Genomic DNA, 20171 nt, shown 5'->3' on the forward strand with positions numbered 1-20171 from the left:
GAGTTGATTACAATCCAGGTGGCAACCCCAGCCGTGACTAATGCCAGCCAGTTATTGTTCAGTTGCTAAGTCCTACTCTTGCCACCCCATGGACTACAGCACACCAGGCTTCCCTGTCTATCATTATCTCCCAGAGTTTGCTCAGATTCATGTCCATTGAGTCTGTGATGCTATTTAACCTTCTCATCCTGTGCCACCTGCTTCTCCTGTTGCCCTCAATCTTTCCCAACGCCAGAGTCTTTTCCAGTGAGTCATCCCTTCGCTTCAGGTGGCCAAAGTATTGGAGCTTCAGCATCAGTCCTTCCAGTGAATATTTAGGGTTAATTTCCTTTAGGATTCACTGATTTCCTTGCTGTCCAAGGAACTCTCAAGAGTCTTATCCAGCACCACAATTAGAAAGCATCAACTTTTCGATGCTAAGCCTTCTTTATGGTCCAACTCTTGTATCTGTACGTGACTACTAGAAAAGCCATAGCTTTGACTACAGTACCTTCTCGTCCCTAAACCTCAGGAACCTCCTTCAAAAGGCCAATAAGCACCTGTTATCCCCCAGCAGTTGCAGGGCACCATTTCTGCCCCTACTTGGGCCCAGGGCAGAAAAATCAAGGCAACTGGCAGATTTCTGAGAGCAAAGGGTTTGGCCCTGAGACCGCCAAGCTTGGAGACAGCTTGTCTATAGCGTTGCACTCAGTTTGCAGGAGCAAAAAGCTCATAGACCACCTGTGTGTAAAGTAGCCTGGGGTGCCCTCACAACACAGTAACATCCCAAGAGAAAGACACAGCGATTCCGGTTTCTTTGAGGAATAAGGTATTCCCTCCAAGTGAATTAAAAACTTTTTTTCCAAGTAAACTTTTGAGGAAAAGTTTGTCCCTTTAAGTATCAATTTATATTCACCATTGCAAATAATTTACTCCTTTAAAATATTTTATGTGTTTTCCCATCAAACTTAAGTGAATTTATCCTTTTTCTGATGACTGAGGGCTATCCGAAGGAACAGTACAAGCCATTCAAGCTGAACTTTTTAAGCTGTTTTGTTCGTTTTTGTGGTGTATTTTAGTCATTGTGTTGAGGATCTTGAGTAGAAGCGCGCTGTGTGACATGATTGAGCCCCAAGCTCTTCACAACAGGCAGAGAGTGACAGGTGAGGGTCCTCTCCTTTCCTGCCATGCTCCAGACCCCAAGGCAATTGGGTTTTGAAGAATGAATGCTAGTTTGCTTCTGTGACAGAAGGAGTCCAGGCCCATGGGAAAACCTGAGTAAGGGGCTGACTTCACTTTCAGAAGAGCGCATGGGCTAAGAAAGTCAAGCGCCTTGCCTGGGTCACACAGCCAGTGAGCGGCGGGCCTGGGATCTGAGTTCCTGACTGGCTGTTCTGTGGGGCTGAGGGCTTCTCACTCAAGATGCCCAGACTGCTTCCTTCCTGCCTGTTTGTATCTGCTTCTAACAGCCTCAGTTCAGTTCAGTTGCTCAGTCGTGTCCGACTCTTTGCGACCCCATGAATCGCAGCACGCCAGGCCTCCCTGTCCATCACCAACTCCCGGAGTTTACTCAAACCCATGTCCATCGAGTTGATGATGCCATCCAACCATCTCATCCTCTTGTTGTCCCCTTTTCCTCCTGCCCTCAATCCTTTCCAGCATCAGGGTCTTTTCCAATGAGTCAACTCTTTGCACTAGGCTTACAGCCTAGTTATCCATTATTTCTTTGGATCACTATTTCAACCTTGATTCCTTTCTAATTTGGTGCTGGTACTTTGTTCTTGTTCAGTCACTAAGCTGTGTCTGACTTTGTGACCCCGGGGACTGCAGCACATTCCTCCCTGTCCTTCACCATCTCCCGGAGTTTGCTCAAATTCATGTGCTTTGAGTCGGTGATGCCATCCAACCATCTCATCCTCTGTCGTCCCCTTCTCCTCCTGCCCTCAATCTTTCCCAGCATCAGGGTCTTTTCCAATGAGTCAGGTGTTTCCATCAGGTGGCCAAAGTATTGGAGTTTCAGCTTCAGCATCAGTCCTTTCAGTGGGTATTTAGGGTTTATTTCCTTTAGGATTGACTGGTTTGATCTCCTTGCTGTCTAAGGGAAATCTCAAGAGTCTTCTCTAGCACCACAATTCAAAAGCATCAATTCTTCAGCACTCAGCCTTCTTTATGGTCCAACTCTCACACCCGTACGTGACTCCTGGAAAGACCATAGCTTTGACTATACAGATCTTTGTCAGCAAAATGATGTCTTTGCTTTTTAATATGCTGTCTAGGTTTGTCATAGCTTTCCTTCCAAAGCTCAAGCATTTTATAAAATCATGACTTTGGTCACCATCTGTAGTGATTTTGGAGCCCAAGAAGAGAAAAATCTGTCACTGTTTCCAGTTTTTCCCCTTCTATTTGCCATGAAGTGATGGGACCGGATGCCATGATCTTAGTTTTTTGAATCTTGAGTTTTAAGCCAGCTTTTTCACTCTCCTCTTTCACCCTCATCAAGAGGCTCTTTAGTTCCTCTTCACTTTCTGCCATCAGAGTAATATCATCTGCATATCTAAGATTGTTGATATTTCTCTCGGCAATCTTGATTCCAGCTTGTAACTCATCCCGCTTGACACTTCGCATGATATATTCTGCATATAAGTCAAACAGGGTGACAATATATAGCCTTGATGAATTCCTTTCCCAATTTTGAACCAGTCTATTGTTCCATGTAAGGTTCTAACTGTTGCTTCTTGGCCCGAATACAGGTTTCTCAGGAGACAGGTAAGATGGTCTGGTATTCCTATCTCTTTAAGAATTGTCCACAGTTCGTTGTGATCCACATAGCCAAAGGCTTTAGTGTAGTCAATAAAACAGAAGTAGATATTTTTCTGGAATTCCCTTGTTTTCTCTTTGATCCAATGAATGTTGGCAATTTGACTGATTTCTGGTTCCTCTGCCTTTTCTAAACCCAGATGGTACATCTGGGAGTTCTCAATTCAAGTACTGCTAATGCCTAGCTTGAAGGACTTTGAGCATAACCTTACTAGCATGGGAAGAGAGCACAATTGTCTGATAGTTTGAACATTCTTTAGCACTGCCCTTCTTGGGAATTGGGATGAAAACTGACCTTTTCCAGTCCTGTGGCCACTGCTGGGTTTTCCAAATTTGCTGACATATTGAGTACAGCACTTTAACAGCATCGTCTTTTAGGATTTTAAATAGCTTGGCTGGTATTCTATCACCTCCACTAGCTTTATTGGTAGTAATGCTTCCCAAGGTCCACCTGACTTCATACTCCAAGATGTCTGGCTCTTAGGTGAGTGACCACACCTTTGTGGTTATGCCGGTCATTAAGACCTTTTTTGTACAATTCTTCTTTATATTCTTGTCACCTCTTCTTAATCTCTTCTGCCTCTGTTAGATCCTTTCTTTTATCATGTCCATCCTTGCATGAAATGTTTCTTTGATATATCCACTTTTCTCAGAGAGATGTCTAGTCTTTCCCATTCTATTGTTTTTTTTTTTCTATTTCTTTGCATTGTTCATTGAAGGAAGACCCTCTTATCTCTCCTTGCTATTCTCTAGAACTCTGCATTCAGTTGGGTGTATCTTTCCTTTTCTCCCTTGCTTTTTGCTATTCTTCTTTCCTCAGTTATTTGTAAAGCTTCCTCAGATAACCACGTTGCCTTCTTACATTTCTTTTTCTTTTTCTAAATATTTATTTTTCATTTTGCTGCACTGGGTCTTAGTTACAGCCTGCAGGATCTTTAGTTGTGGCATATGGGATCTAGTTCCCTGACTAGGAAATGAACCTGGGACCCCTGCATTGGGAGCATGGAATCCCAACCACTAGACCACCAAGGAAGTCCCATTTTTCTTTGGGATGGTTTTGGTCATTGCTTCCTGTACAGTGCTATGAAACCCTGCCCTTAGTTCTTCAGGCACTATTTACCAGATCTAATCCCTTGAATTTGTTCATCACCTCCATTGTATAATCACAAGTGATTTGATTTCAGTCATCCCTGAAAATGGCCTGGTGGTCTTCCCCACTTTATTTAGTTTAAGCATGAATTTTGCTATAAGGGGCTGATGATCTGAGCCATAGTCAGCTCCAGGTCTTGTTTTTGCTGTGTAGAACTTTTCTATCTTTGACTGCAAAGAATATAATCAATCTGATTTTGCTATTGACCATGTGGTGATGCCCATGTATAGAGTGATCTCGTGTTGTTGGAAAAGGGTGTTTGCTATGACCAGTGTTTTCTCTTAGCAAAATTCTGTTAGCCTTTGCCCTGATTCATTTTGTACTTCAAGATCAAACTTGCCTGTTACTCCAGGTACCTGTTGACTTCCTGCTTTGGTATTCTAATCCCCTGTAATGAAAAGGATATCTTTTATTGGTGTTAGTTCTAGAAGGTCTTGTAGGTCTTCATAGAACTGGTCAACTTCAGCTTCTTCGGCATCAGTGGTTGGGGCATAGACTTGGATTACTGTGATGTTGAGTGGTTTGCTTGGAAATGAACCAAAATCATTCTACTGTTTTTGAGACTGAACGCAAGTACTGCATTTCGGACTCCTTTGTTGACTATAAGGGCTACTCCATTTCTTCTATGGAATTCTTGCCCACAGTTGTAGATATAATGGCCATTATGAATTAAATTCGCCCATTCCCGTCCATTTAGTTCACTGATTCCTAAGATGTTATTTACTCTTGCCATTTCCTGCTTGACTAAATCCAATTTACCTTGATTCATGGACCTAACGTCCCAGGTTCCTATGCAATATTGTTTTTTACAGCATCACATATTACTTTCACCACCAGACACCTCCACAACTGGGCATCGTTTTTACTTTGGCCCAGCCACTTCATTCTTTCTGGAGCTATTAATAATTGCACTCTGCTTTTCCCCAGTGGCATACTGGACACCTCCCAGCCTGGGGGGCTCATCTTTCAGTGTCCTATCTTTTTGCCTTTTTATACTTTCACGGGGTCCTCACAGCAGGAATACTGGAGTGGTTTGCTTGTACTTTAATGGGGACTAAAGAGAAATGTTTATTAGACTTGTGTTCTGTACACAACCAAAAGGCTAACAGACTGCACTCTCCCCCTTGTAGTTCTGGGCTTGGCTGACTAGAGCTATTAATATTTCTTCAACTGACTGTCTTTTTAATCTAGATTCATGACCACTCTTTTTCTGGATTGCTGACATTGCCAGTCTCTAAAAAAAGTGTGGAATTATTTTATAGACATGTATTTTTTTTATTCATTTAAAATCCACAAGGCTGAGCTGTCTACCTACAAAACTATAATTAGATATGCTAAGAGGGGGAAAAAAAAAAAAGAAAGCCTCTATCTGCTCTGAGTGAAATTAAGAGCTCTGGGCACCGGTTCAGGGTTCAGTGAAGCAGCCAGAAGCTGTGAGACAGAATATGTATGGATAAGGTGGCCTAAATAAACTCATCTGCCAGGTGTTAAAAAACCATGAAAATTAAGCTAATTAGGTTTATAGACCATATCTCCACACTGTGTCCATGCCACCCACCGAAATAGTTCAGAACTCTTGACATTTGTTTAGCGCTTAGTTTTTCAAAAGAGCAGTTTCAGCCCGGATACATTCTCAATGTGTACAGAATGGAGATCTCCATTTCAAAGCCTGATGTATATGTTGCAAGAAATCCTTGTTGAATGACTAATTCCTCCCTCTGTGCATGGTGCTTTGTAAAGATCAAGTGTTTCATAAAAATACCGATCACTTCTTACACTCTATCCAGTACTGGGTTGCGGGGTGGGGAGAGGTTTAGAGAGGTTAGAGGGGTGGGTATCATCCCTACTTTAAAAAAGTTTTTTTATTGAGTATAGTTGATTTACAATGTTGTATTAGTTTCAGGTGCACAACAAAGTGAATCAGTTATACACACATCCATTCTTTATCTTCCCAGATGGGCCATTACAGTTATTGAGTTCCCTGTACTATACCATAGGTCCTTATTAGTTATTCTATATATGGGCTTCCCTGATGACTCAGTGGGTAGAAAATCTGCCTGCAATGCAGAAGACAGGAGACATGGGTTCGATCCCTTGGTCAGGAAGATCCCCTGGAGAAGGACATGGTAACCTACTCCAGTATTCTTGCCTGGTAAATTCAATGGACAGAGAAGCCTGGCGGGCTACAGTCCATGGGGTCACAAATAGTGTGTATTCGTCAATCCCAATCTCCCAGTTTATCCCTCCCCACTCCTATGCAGCCTGGCAACTGTGCTTTCTCCATCTGTGATTCTGACACAGCTAAGTGTCATTTTTTTAGGTTCTACATATAAGTGATATCATATGATACTTGTCTTTTTCTAACTTACTTCACTTAGTATGATAATCTCTAGGTCCATCCATGTTGCTGCACATGCCATTTTTCATGACTGAGTAATATTCATATACACACCACATCTTGTCGATGGACATTTAGGTTGTGTCCATATGTCTTGGCTATTGTATATAGAGCTGCTATGAACATCTGGGCGCATGACTCTTTTCGAATTATGGTTTTCTCAGATAAATGTCCAGGCGTGGGATTGGTGGATCATTATTATAACTCTGTTTTTAGTTTTTTAAGGAACCTCCATACTGTTCTCCATAGTGGCTGTACCAATTTACCTCCCCACCAACAGGGTAGCAGGGTTCCCTTTCTCCACCCCCTCTCTAGCATTTATTATTTGTAGACTTTTTGAAGATGGCCATTCTGACTGGTGTGAGGCATCATACCCACATGACAGATTAAGAGCCAGATTTAGAAAAGTGGCTGGGCTCAAGTGCTAGAACAAGAAATGGTGATATAACAAGTCTCAGGTATCCTTTCTGTCACTAGGCGATGGTCTCCCACAGGACAAAAAGGAACCAACATTGATGGTGTAGGTCCTACACAAACATAATGGCAAAGGCAGAGTTCTTGTCAATTCTTTACAGATCAACAACTGAGGAGTCCTTAGTTCAGTGACTTGACCATGGTCTTAACGTCCAAGTGGCTGAGTTGGGGCATTCAGAATCTAGGTTCTAAAGAATAGATGCTGGCTGCCCTTCGTACTACATGGTAAAAATCCAGTTCATTATTCATTCCTTACCCTGAAACCATTAGGAATACAGGGATGAACTTTTTTTTTCAGACACAGGCTTTTTTTTTTTTTTCCCAAAACTAAATGGTATAGAAGATTAAGAAGAGTATCACTTGAGTCCAGCTTCAACTTGGCTGCTAGTTATAATTCACATCTAAACAAGTTACTCTTCTGTTTTAAAGGCTGGAAAGGTTACTGGTCAGTCGTCCATAGCATGCATCCAAATCTCTTCACTTTTTATCCTAAGCCCTTCCCCCATGGGCCCACAATTCAATTTCTCCCCTTACCTTTCCTCACATCCATTCAGGGCCCAAGCACAGCAAACTCCTTGCAGTTTTGCAAATATGCATGCGGCCCTGCCCTGCCTCTGGGCCTTTGCCCAGGCTGTTCCCTCCATCTGTAATGTGAAATCTCATACATCTTTCATCTGTATTAACTTCATGACCCTTTCTTAATCCTTGAGTCAGAATAACTTCCTCTGAATTCTGTAGCATGTACGCATCTCTCCATCATAGAATTTATCACCCTGAATTGTACTTAATTGTTAATTTACCTATGCCACCCTTCCTTCCCCCACTCCCAACTGGGGACTGTGGCAGGGGTCAAGGTTGATTAATTTTCATATAAACTTGTTTAGTCCAGTCCCTTTCAAAGTGGAAGGGGGGCTAGTTCAGTAAATGTGGAATGGCTGGCAGACTGTTTAAGAATGAGGTTTTCATAGTTAACTCCGCTTTAGTATGAAATTCAAAACAATGAAGAAGACAGGACTCAAACATCACAGGGAAATAACATACACTTTTACTCTCAAAATAAATACTAATCAATTTTATTTTATAAATACAGATGCTGACTTTTCTTCCAATTACCAACAGATCAGTTTCACATGCCATTTATTATTGGTGGTGGTTTAAAAAATTATTTAAATAACCAGTTAGGTCAGGATAAATGGGCACCATTAGAACTGCTAAAAAAATATAGTTGGATACAATCTTCCAAAACTAATATTCTGGGGGGAAAAAATCTCTGGAATTTTTAAAGTGGGTAACGGGGAAGTAGAGAGAAAACACAAGCAAATATTCATCTGATAACATTTGCTGGCTGTTAGAGAGTGTTTCGGCTACATGAAAACTGAAAGGGCCCTTAGCAGTTCAGAAATCGACAGGACTGAGTTTTCATTTCAACTTATATTCTCAAAGCAATTTTGTTTTTTTAGTGGTTTACAAGAATAATTACAAAGATTAGTAGGAGATAATAACTTCATCCCATATTTTGGCCTTGGCCACTTTAAACAGAGGCAAAATGAATTCTGCAGCTTTGGGAAATGTCAGAGATTTATTCCTGGAGAATGTAATGCTGTAGGATTTACATATATCCAAGTATGGCAAAAGCTGCAGACATCCAACAAACTCAATGAAAACCCAAAATCTAAACAAACCCAAACCTACAAGTGGTGTTTTGAGGCATAACATCATTGGACACAGTGTAGATCAGGAAAATGTGCAGGTAACCATCCATCAGTTCTGGGCTACCTGATCACATTCAATGGTGGGGTTCCATGCTGTGGGGGTGAAAAGCTGTGAACCCCAGAATCCGGGAGTCCATAAATGGGAGAGTGACTGACAAAATCCCAGAGCTCCAGGCTCTACTTGGTTGTGTGGAACCTGAGATGAACACTGTAAAACATGGGTGCTCCTATATGTGGTCATTCCGCTTGGTAGTGCCAAGAGCTACGCTTCAGGGCCTAAATCGAATGTACCTTGTCTTTGAGTTTGGCATGGAGTTTAAAGGTCTCTCCCATATCTGAGGAACCAAAAATCACATGTGATTCACCTTCCACTGTTCAGTGCTAACAGAGTCCTTCAAAGCCTTTCTTCTGGGCTTGGGAGGTAGATGTTGCTTCACTGGAGGACCCACAGCCCAGTCAGATGTACATCTAAGACCATGTCTAGCTCCACCCTTACTGACTCTAAAATGAATGACAGTACACTGTCAAAGAAGCCATGACTCTACAGATGGCTTCTGCTCCAGGTTTGGAGTAGTTCCACCTATTTATGAGGAATAAGATGGATTTCTTCAGGTCAAGTTAAAGCTTTTAATTGCTTGCAAGTTGGGTCTGTCTGTCATGCAATGATTCTGTGAGTTCTTTACATGAAAAAATAACAACATGAACTATTCCATTTAACAATGTAGCTATATATTAAAACTGAGCCCAGGAATGCTTGGACGAAGTATGACAATGATTATGAAACCTATGAGTTAAATTGTTATGTAGGACGAATGAGCTATTGCAGAGTACACCTGTGATGGTGTGTTGCTATATACAATATGTAAACTCAAATGAAGTCAACCTTAGCTTAGATACAGCCACAGGTTTTGCTCAGGCTAGTCCTGTCATGATGTAACATATGGAGGTGTAGGTTCAAGAGGAATTTCAAAGTTGGGAAAAAATCAGGTTGAGTGAAGTAAACTCAATTTTTATTCTTCTATATAATACATGGATATAAGCATAAAATCTCCTTAAAGAGCTTGCAACCCTGAGGCGATGTCCTTGGGTATATAAAGTATACAACAATAGCAAATGAAATCTGAGCTCCAGGAATGAAAATGGACTTCAAAAACATAATTTAACATTTATGCAATTGCACACATACCAATAGTATTCTATGCCTCATCTAGTCTCTGAATCCAACTACATCAACTGCCTTGCAGTTTGCACACTGGACAGCCTGACTCCCTACGTATATTTCATCATACACAATGCCTCCCTTCTAACTGAAATTTAATAAATTAACATGGGATTTACATATAGGGATTTCTATACGGTGAGTGCATTGCCAGAAAGCACAGCCAGTTTTTGACAACAGCATCTGCCCACATAAAAACTTTGGCCCCCAGAGGGAACTTGATGTTGTCTGACTATAGTAACCTTGTGGGGGAGGGTCCTTGAGGGTCCCCAGAGGGATCCTCCAGAGGTGAGGTTTTTCAGATAATCTGAGGGCTGCATCAAGGGTATGGCTGACTGAAAGAGGTGGGAGGTCACGGCAGCTGCATTAAAGAACTAGCGAATGTGACGTCCTTTGTGGTCAGGATACACAAGGCATCTACTGCGCCAATGGCATAACAGCTGGGCTGACTGTGGAGTCTGGGGGCAGAGGCCAATGGGCCTTTGTATAGGAGACCATTGTGCTTTTTACTCATCAACCTGATGGATGGCCAAAGATCCTTCAGTCAGTGGTGGAGACCTTTTACTGAATATTCAATTTTCCCAAAAGTTTCATAAACTATGGTGAGGGCAAATGCTATGAGAATCTAAAGGCGAGTTCATTATATTATTTATATATTATCATCTTCCCTCTGAGGATAACATATAAGTGTAAATAAAAAAGCAGACAAATGCCTATAAGGTGACTCAAGCTAGAGAGTGACTTTTGCCTTAAAACAATTGTCAGGCCTGAAAAGCAAAATCTTGCAAGCAAAATCTAACTTTGTCTGGCCCATTGATACACAATGATCCTGAGTCCCTCCTTGATTCACAAAGTCTATTTTTCTGAGGAATATCCTCCATTAATATTCATTTTGTGTCATAATTACTACAAAGGGTAACCAGTGCAGCTTTATCCTCATTTCAAGCAGTGACTCCATCCTGGTCCTACCATCTGTCCGCTTGCTTCACTTATCAGAACTCCTGCGTGGCCTGCGGAAACTGGATACATTTTCGTTCAGTGCATAGATCCTTCGGGAGAACTCTTCAAATTCTCCCAGAACTTGTTCATCACACTCCACTGCCACGGCACTGTCCACAGGGATGCAGTTAAATGCTTCCAGCTGATCGTCTGAGGTGAAGCCTGTGGCTTCCATTCCGATGATCTCTTCTGCTTGCTCCACGGTGCAGCAGAGCTCAGCTTCCGAGACTGCGTGGAAGCCCCCGGGGAGCTGGGCGCCGGAGGAGCTGGCCTGCTCACTGGGCAGAAGGGTGCCGTTGACTGTGGCTGGAGGCCCCGAGAGGGCTTGTCCCTGCTCCTGGCTAGTGTTCACACTCACGTGGCCTCCATTTAAGCTGTCGCCCAGATCTACCCCTTTTTTCTTATTTTCTTTGGAGAGGTCCAAGGAGGTGTCCAAGGAGGAAGACAGAGACGCGGTCTTTCTGTCAGATTCTCCCGTGGAGGGCACAGGGGTCACAGGCTGGACTAGCGCAGAGTTGTAACTGGGGGGAGGGGTCTTGTACTGGAGTCTCTCATTCTCTGAGCTGGCCCGTTTCCGGTATCCTTTGTCTGGTGAAGGAATCCCCCCAGAGAAGCCTACATCTGCACCCCCAAATATGGAGCTTTGTCTCTTTGGAACAGGGATTGCACTGGAGGTGTGATGTCTGTCACTAGAAGACAAAGAAAAATGAGAAGTTACTTTCAACTTCAAAACTTAGCTTAAACCTTCTGGATCAAGAGACAGGAAATAATATGTTCAAGTTTGAGAAAATACAAACTGATAATACTTAAATCTTAGTAGTAACTGTAGTGTCCAAATGCAAGATACAACAAAGTATTATGAGTTCAGCATTGGGAACTTCCTTTAAGAAGGCTACAAGACATACTAAAATATATGCAGAGGGGAGTGCCCAGGACAGGGCGGAGGGTAGAGGCCATGTCATATGGGGAGGAGCCAAGGTAATTGGAGGGATTTGATCTGGAAAGAAAAATATATGTGGATGTGATCATATTCATATGTCTGTAGGGCTACCAATATTCTTGTTTCTAATATTCCAAGTCTCATTTTACTTTCATAAAATAGATACTGTCATTTGGCAGAGAACTTCAAAGACTTGTCCATGATAACCTCAGCGAGGCAGGGGCAAGGCTGGACTAAAAGCCATGACTCATAACTCAATGGTCAATAGCTTTTGCAATACCCAAATGTTAATCACCTTGTGTTAGACAGCTGGCAGAGAGGACCAAGGAGATGTGTGTGTATGTTTCATGAAAAATTAACTTGGGAAGTGACCTCTCCTGTATAATGGTAGTCGCACATGTTTTGTAATACTTGATCTTAATCTTCCTTCAAACTTAAGTTTTCTCAGGAAGATACATTTGGGCCAGCAATAATAATCACTGTTTGGCTATACAAAGCATTATAGTTTCTGAAGTAATTTCATATACATCATTTCACTTGGTCTTCACAAAAACCCTGTCAAAGCAGGGTATACATTATTACTCTAAATCTGAAATAATAAATAATAATTAGTTAATGGAAATAGAGTATTCAGACTCTGGAAATGATGGTCATTTTATATCCTGGACTGGTAAAGCCACCCCTGGAGTACTGATCACAGTTCCAGACATCATGCTTGGCTGAAGCTATAAGCTTCAACATAGCTGTATGAACAAACCGGGTCCAGAGACACAGGGAGGTATGAACACAAGGTCCATGTGACGTGTGTTCTTCAGATGAGAAATCACACAGAGAAATGGCTCACAAAAAAGGGAGCTACTAGGCAGGAGCGGAGGAGGTTTGACTTGAAACTATACTCATCCAAAGAATAGCTACTACATGTGCCAGGCCAGGCCATGGGGACAGGAAACAGATGTAACACAGAGCAGGCCCTCCCTCTGAGGCGCTTCCAATCTTATAGGAGAAAGACACATAGAGGAGAAAGACACCCACATATATATATTGTACATACTCTATTTTATTTTCAAATTACAGACATGAAAAGTGCCCTGCAAAAGAAGAAAGGATCTAGGATTCTTTCTACCTGTATCCATGGCCACAAACCCTTCAGCCAGCTCCCTGCTCCCTCTCCTCTCAGATTTTTTTCTGATGCTGGCTTATCCCTGTGGTCTAAGCAAAGGTTATTCTTCTTGAGAAAAGGCAACCACAAGGTTTCTTCTAATCTATGCACCCACCAAACTCCCTTGCTTGGCTGTAAGTGTTGGTGCCAAGAGTGATTTCATAATCAGGGGTGCTCACTGGGGCACATATAGAACCAGGCAAGTAGGCTAGTAAATTACTGTTTTTAGTTCTCAAGAAAAACAAAGCAGAGCGAAACCTGTTGGCCTTAATCTAGGTTTTCAGTTACTATGTTGTCAAAACTCACAGTAATGGGATAAAGCTGCACATTTTTGCCAACCTTGTTGTTTTCAATCTGCTACTTGCTGACAGTATCCCTTCTCTACATGATTTTGCAGGGGGCCTAGGTAATCAAACCAAAACATCAGCACCACCCAAAGACAAGTCTATTCTGGGCAGATGGGCCAAGCTTTCAGTTGCCACCCCACCCAGGAAGGTAAAGAAGCACTAGGTGAGCCTGCCCAGAACACTGAAGGTTACATTACTGGTATGCGACCCCAGGCCAGGTGCTTAAACTACTTAAGGCTATGGAGGCTGAATGACTTGACACCCTCCCTGCCACCATCCACCATCCCTCCCTGGGGGACCCTGCTCTGCTTCTCTCAGCTGGGCTCCAGGTGGGCTGATAAAAGGGCATGAGGAACACTGTAACAAGCAGTGCTTATGACACAAGAACAAAGGGGTTTTTGTAGTTGTCTTTGAGACTCCTCGAAAGCTCTCCTCAACTTTATATGACAAAAAAGTAATAAAAGTATGAAACCCCCCTATCTTTCCCCCAAACTGCCCCCAGTTACAGTGAGCAGGGAACTACCATTTTCTTGAGCATCCAAAATGCTTAATTCTCACCCCTGCCCTGTGAAAAAGGTAGGCAGGTAGGAGGTTAGGAAGATTTCTTCAAGGTTGCAGAACCCACATCTGACTCTAGAGCCCACACAGTCATTTGCATCCCATGCGGGAAAATCATATTCACATTCGACTAACATTTGCTAAGAACCAATGTCTGATATGCCAGATATCAAGCTAAATGCCATTATACACAGGCCTTCCCATTTAACCCACCCAACCTATAGCTAAGCTCTGGGGTGTTACTTTTTTTTTTTTTTAAATATAGTTGACAATGTTGTGTTAGTTTCAGGTTACAGCAAAGTGGTTCAGTTGTACATACACATATATCCATTCTTTTTCAGATTCTTTTCCTATATAGGTTATTACAGAATATTGAGTAGAATTTCCTGTGCTGTACAGTAGGCCCTTACTGATGTTACTCCTATTTTGATGCATGGATTCAAAGGCTTTGCTAGATGGAGACTTTGGCATTTGCTGACATCCTGATTCTGGGATCTTTTCCAGTTTCTCTGAATTTTTATGAGAACTGAGGTAAAGACAGTATCAAATACAATTTAGAAAACCCAAGTAACAATAAAACATTCTCTCTTAAGAATGATAAGAAGATGAGGTATTAGACAAATAAGGAAGTCTACAGGTCTAATGTTTACCCTAACAATCACACACTGTCTTTTCCCCCCCATTTGTAGCCATGTGCCATGAAACCTTTCAAAAATTTTTACTAGTCTTTCTTATGATCTTAAAAAGAGTAAGTTGAACAGAAAAGATATATATTTTTTAATTTAAAAAACTTTTTAAAACTTGTTATCTTGGAATATAGTTGATTAACAATGTTGTGATGTTTCAGGTGTATAGTAAAGTGATTCAGTTATACATATACATGAATCTACTCATTTATCAGTTTAACAAGGTATTTTCTTGATAACTGTGGGCCATCAGCATGAAGACGTCTTACTGACTATTACATAGTAGAGCAACTACAGGCCTTTTAGGGTTGCGTTTCTGAGTCTGAAGTCTGCACTCCGTTTTTTTTATGTCCTCTCTCACTGTCAGGCTGTTACGTGCGGCCAAGTCAGTGTTCTTGCCTGCAAGGGCTTCTCTTTGATGTTTGTGTCTTATTTGTTGTGTTCTTATAAAGTAGCTGTCTTGAGAATTGTGTGCAAAGAATAAACAGGATTTGAGAGATGGACCAGCAGATATCCTGGGTACAATATGCATAATTATATGAGTTTTGTAAGATTAATTTTGGCTGCTCAGAATTAATTTTTTTTATTACTTCCAGGACCTTAGCAATGTTCCAAATTTTTAAGATAGCTGAGCTTTAAATAGCTCAAGCTTTGAATGTATTAAAATATATACAAACACACATGAATTTTAAATTATTATAATAATTTATTCTCCCTGGACAACTAAAAATATAAACCACATTAAAAACTAAAAATTAGTCAAAAGCCTATTGGCCATCAAATAACCACTATTTGGATATTTTCCTTGTAGACTTTGATTTTTATATATGTGTTTAATTTTAAAAAGATACAAAACCAATCAAACAAAAAATGAAAGTTGTGTTTTCAGTATATATATACATACACACAGTTCTGTATCCTGTTGTTGGAAGTTATTAAAACCTCTTGGTAAACAATTCTAAGTGGCTACTCCATTAAATGAATATCAAAAGTTACTTAACCATTTCCTTATGTTTGTGGATTTAAGATATTTCTAAAATTTTATATTAAACTGTTGTATTGCTGTATAAAAACACAATGCATAGGTTTTTAATAAAATAATTTTTAAATTTTCATATTTAATAGAAGGTTTCTAGAAGGAAACTTCATTACATGTTTTGGTATTAACTAAATTCTTACCATAAAAAAAGGAACATTTTACCTCTACTGTTGCCTAAAAAGAGAAAGGCAGCAATTAAAAAGGCAAATGCCCAAAAGCTTTCAAGATTCTTTTGGTCTGATTAGAGTCTGGCTTCATACCTATTTTATCAAGATGGAAGAAGAAGTTGAAATCCTTAAGATTTACTAATTATTAAGACCAATTTTTAAAGGCAATTGACAATTTACTTATCAAACAAAATTACTGCATTATTTAAATTGTGATGAATAATTTATAAATAATTTCTACTCCTGGAAACAACTAAAGCAAACCTGAGTGTTCTGGGGAGGAGCAGGTGCAGCAGAAAATGTGGCATTTCTTTATCCACCACTCTAGCCACAGGTCCCTTGTTCTAAGGCTCTAGATTTGAGGACTAGCAATTGGACAGAGTCCCGAAGTTCACTGCACAGTCTCCTTATCACCTGTTTGCTTTGAATGGATGTCTCCTTCAGCTTGGCTTAGGTCCAAACTGGAAACATGACATTTGGGGTTTAATGCTATAATTAAAAGGAATGTATTCGAAAACAACAACCCAAAGATACTGTAATTACAAACTTTCTAGGCCATGGTTTAGTGAAACAGGACATAGACTGAATAACTGAATCATATCAGGGACTGTTAAATAATAATACTCTTTTCTGCTACAAGCACAAAAGGATATCTTAGGATGCCTGACAACAGCATGTGAGGGAGAAGCCAAGTGGTTCAGAGTTTAGAGGTCAAGGAGGACAGTCTGGTTTAAATTTGGCTTCTTTGGATCAAGTCTTCTCTGATGTCTCTAAATTAAGGTCATTAATTTCTTTTTCATTCTGTCTTTATTGTAGTCAGTTACTTTTGTTATCTCTTCAGCTATGTCCAGAGCTATCTGGAGATAGTAGTGGTCATAAGAAAGGATGCTCAAACTTCTGGATTGGCAACCATGATTGATCCTGTTTGTTTGGAGCTATAAATTAAGGCTGAATTCACCACTTATTAGTTATAGGACTATAGGCAGTCATCTTCTCTCTGCTCTAGTTTTCTTCTTTTTAAAATAGATTATTGGACTGTGGTAAAGATTAAACAACACACTTCAAACCCTTGGCAGAATGCCTGTCATATATACTGATGACATTAGTAGCTGTAATTGTGGTTTCTGTCATTATTATTTGCTTCCCTAGGCTCTGGATTCCAAAAGTATTAGCCTCATTTTACAGAAGAGGTTAAAAAAAAAACTTAGTTGCCTAGCCATGTCTGACTCTTTGCAACCCCATGGACGGTAGTCCAGCTCCTCTGTCCATGGAATTCTCTAGGCAAGACTACTGGAGTGGGTAGCCATTCTCTTCCCCAAGAATCTTCCCAACCCAGGGATCAAACCCAGGTCTCCTGCATTGCAGGTAGATTCTTTGCTGTCTGAGGCCCACAGAAGAGGTAACTGAGACTCAAAGACATTAACATCTTAGATAGTAACACAGGGTAACAGTTAGCAGAGGAAAGACCAGAACCTAGATCTCCTTCCTTCTACTGTTTTCTTCTATACAAAATACTGTTTAAAGCAGGAACAAACTCAGAACTCCTCCCACATACCCACATCTCCACTCCTGCACATCAGGGAGAGCTGCCTGCATGAAGATAAGGAGTCAAGGCAAGCGTGAGAGTGGAGGAGGAAGTACTAAATCAGGCTTATTCTGCTCAGGGTGAAACTTCATTCCAGCTTGTTCCTGAGGACCTGGCATGGGGAAGGCTTTGAACCTAGTGGACGTGCTCAACTGCCTCTATTTACACGATCTACCAAATGCTACGGGACGACAGGAGCGCCCCAGAATCTGTGAGCCACATTCTTATTGTCCCCAAACCTCTGAGGTGTCATTTTTCTATAAGAATACAGGTTCAGGGAAACGGAATTTTTATAAAAGGGAGAATTTCTCTGCTCCCCCAAGCTAAATGAGGAGGACTCTGTTTAGTACTTCTATGACCATTATACACATACCTTGCTGTGAAGCTAATCCGGGAGACAGCAGAACCAGCTCACTGGACTCCACTGTCTATAACCATTATACACATATCTTGCCGTGAAGCTAATTGGGAGAAGCAGAACCAGCTCACTGGACTCCACGATCCTTGCCCCACCACTCTTGCTCCCTCTTCCTTTTCTGTGGGTTTTATTGCCTGAAACTATAGCCTCTTTTTATAGAAAAGGGGCTGAGAGAGAGGAAAAGAGGTATGGAACATTGGTCCAAAATGTGTTCCCATTTCCCCATCTCCCATATATAATATTCCAGACCCTCACACATAGCTCTGCCATTATGAAATATGTGAGCCTGGTGAAGCACTGAACCTATGTTTTGTCTCCTGTAAAGTGGGTATATCCATCTAACAGTTGTTGCAGTTAGGATTAAATGGGATCTACAAATAAAATTCTTAGTACAATGAGTAGGTACTCCGTAAACTATTAATAATAAAACAATAGCAACTGATATTTATGAAGTGGTATGAAGTATTCTATTGACAGCTTTATACATGGTCTCATTTAATCCTCACATCTTTATAAAGTATTAAGAAAATCATCCTCATTTTGCAGATGAAAAAACTGAGGCACAGAGTTTAGGTAACCTGCCCAAAATCACAAAGAAACTAATTGTGGTTTTCTTTTTTTGGCCATGCTGGGTCTTTGCTGCTTTCTGTGCGCGCTTTCTCTAGTTGCGGGGAGTGGGGGCTGCTCTTCGTTTCAGTGTGTGGGCTTCTCGTGTTGTGGAGCACAGGCTCCAGGGCACGGGGGCCCTAGAGTGCATGGGTTCAGTAGTTGTGCATGGGCTTAGCTGCTCCATGGCATGTGGGATCTTTCCAGACCAAGGATCGAACCCTTGTCCCCTGCGTTGGCAGGTGAATTTCTATCCACCGTGCCGCCAGGGAAGTCTTAACTGTGTTTTAACAGAGGGTGCCCAACTAAATAAATGCTAATTTTCTTCTCTTTCTCAATCCATAGGACTTGCCACCAAAACACTCTCCACTCCTATGAGAGGGAGGAATGAGAATTAGAATAATGTTTTTAGGTCAAGTGGTTTGATAATCTTTTCCTTCTCTTCTTGCCTACATTAAGTTTGTGGGGCATTTTTACTTCCTAAGATTTGTTATGCTGTTGTAAGAATTCTAATGCATTCTAAGTATCAATTATGAACATACATTCTACCATGAACTGTTATAAATGTGGAGACTCAGTGAAAAATGAAATAAAGAATGTAAAGATTTTCCACCTCAAGAGGATTCTTGAAGCTGGGGTGAATTTTTAGCTCTTTCAGAAGTTTTTTCTCTGTTCTCTCTCAGATTCGCTTGCACTTGTTTTATCTGTCTACAACCAGATCTCACACTGTAAAGTATTAGGAAGGAGTACAATTCACAGACTCAAATATGTGTCTTTCCCTCCTACAAAATGTTTCCTCTGAGGAACATTACTAGATCACAGCTGGTCAAAATGCTAAATCTTGATTGTCTGGAACTTGGCCAAAATCTACAGCTACAACTCAGTGGAATAAGAATACTTAAAAAGAAGGAAAAAACCCCACACTTTTAAATAACATTTGATCTTCTTCTTTCTCCCCCTCGTAGCAAGCTATGACCTCATGGCAGTGAGACCTCTACATGGAGGTGTTTGAGTTGGTTTACAGCCATTAGAAATGTTTGAAGCTCTAGGTACTCCTCTGTGCCAATAGCATGTCAACTGTGCTAAAAAGCAATAATAGTTTCTCACCTTCTTAAAGATTACTGCTTAAATAATGCAGAGCAATGACAGGGCTGCACAGAGTGCCAAAAGCAGGTTGCCAAGGCGAAGCTAAGGTAGAATTACGTTTTTTGGCAGCTGAGAAATTATGACATAAAGTTAGTTTAAAAAAAAAAAAAGCCTCCATAAATCAGGCTACTAACCTTTTTCAAAATCCAGCAAAGGCTGGGATTTATCTTTCTTCTTTTTCTATCTCAGATCAAGTAGAAGCACAGAGCCTTCTTTTGGAAAAGCCAAACTGAACAGCTAGATCTTATCTCCCAGGAGGTCACTGGAGGTTAATAGTTTTAAGCATGTAAACTCATGGCCACAGGCAAGCAATCTGAAGGCCTCTCACCATTACAGATAAGTGAAAGTGCTTAATCTTTGCCCTGGATGTTAACAAAAACAAGAAACAAAATAAAAATAGAAACAATCTTGGGCCAGAGCACAGGCTAAAATCTGTACCAATGGTCACTTTTCCCCTGGGCTCAACTTAGAAGGCTTCCTGCCAGAGTCTGACTAAATAAAAACAGTTTTAAAAAGGAATAACTGAACAAGGGAGCCTTTAGATTTTACTTAAACGGAGTTCTGATGGAGAGATGAATTTGTGAAACAGAAAGTTCCACCAGCAAAGGATAAAACCAAGCAAGCTGAAGAAATCCATTTTCCCAGGCTCTGTGATGTGAGGGGCTCCATGGTCCTGGGCAACAGGGTCCAGCTTGGAAAACAGAGGTCCCAGCACAGGCTATGAACAGAGGCTGAAGGGGTGCCCACAGCCTGGAGTCCACCTGGAGGCCCG

The 20171-nt window shown here is 41.1% G+C and overlaps 1 protein-coding gene and 1 long non-coding RNA gene across 3 annotated transcripts in view; one reads left to right on the forward strand and one right to left on the reverse strand.

The window, feature by feature from the left end:
- The window catches only part of LOC136174380 (uncharacterized), a 41316-nt gene that overhangs the window by 13867 nt on the left and 7278 nt on the right, over positions 1-20171 (forward strand). The window lies entirely within an intron of this gene.
- The window catches only part of UVRAG (UV radiation resistance associated), a 309203-nt gene continuing 296920 nt past the window's right edge, over positions 7889-20171 (reverse strand). For both annotated transcript variants that reach the window (XM_065944543.1, XM_065944542.1), the window contains one exon: positions 7889-11437. In XM_065944543.1, coding sequence (XP_065800615.1) covers positions 10735-11437 — 703 coding nt within the window. In that variant the 3' untranslated portion in view covers positions 7889-10734. The remainder of the gene's footprint in view (positions 11438-20171) is intronic.

The sequence above is a fragment of the Muntiacus reevesi genome, chromosome 9 (genome assembly GCF_963930625.1).
Source record: "Muntiacus reevesi chromosome 9, mMunRee1.1, whole genome shotgun sequence".
Lineage (NCBI taxonomy): Eukaryota > Metazoa > Chordata > Mammalia > Artiodactyla > Cervidae > Muntiacus > Muntiacus reevesi.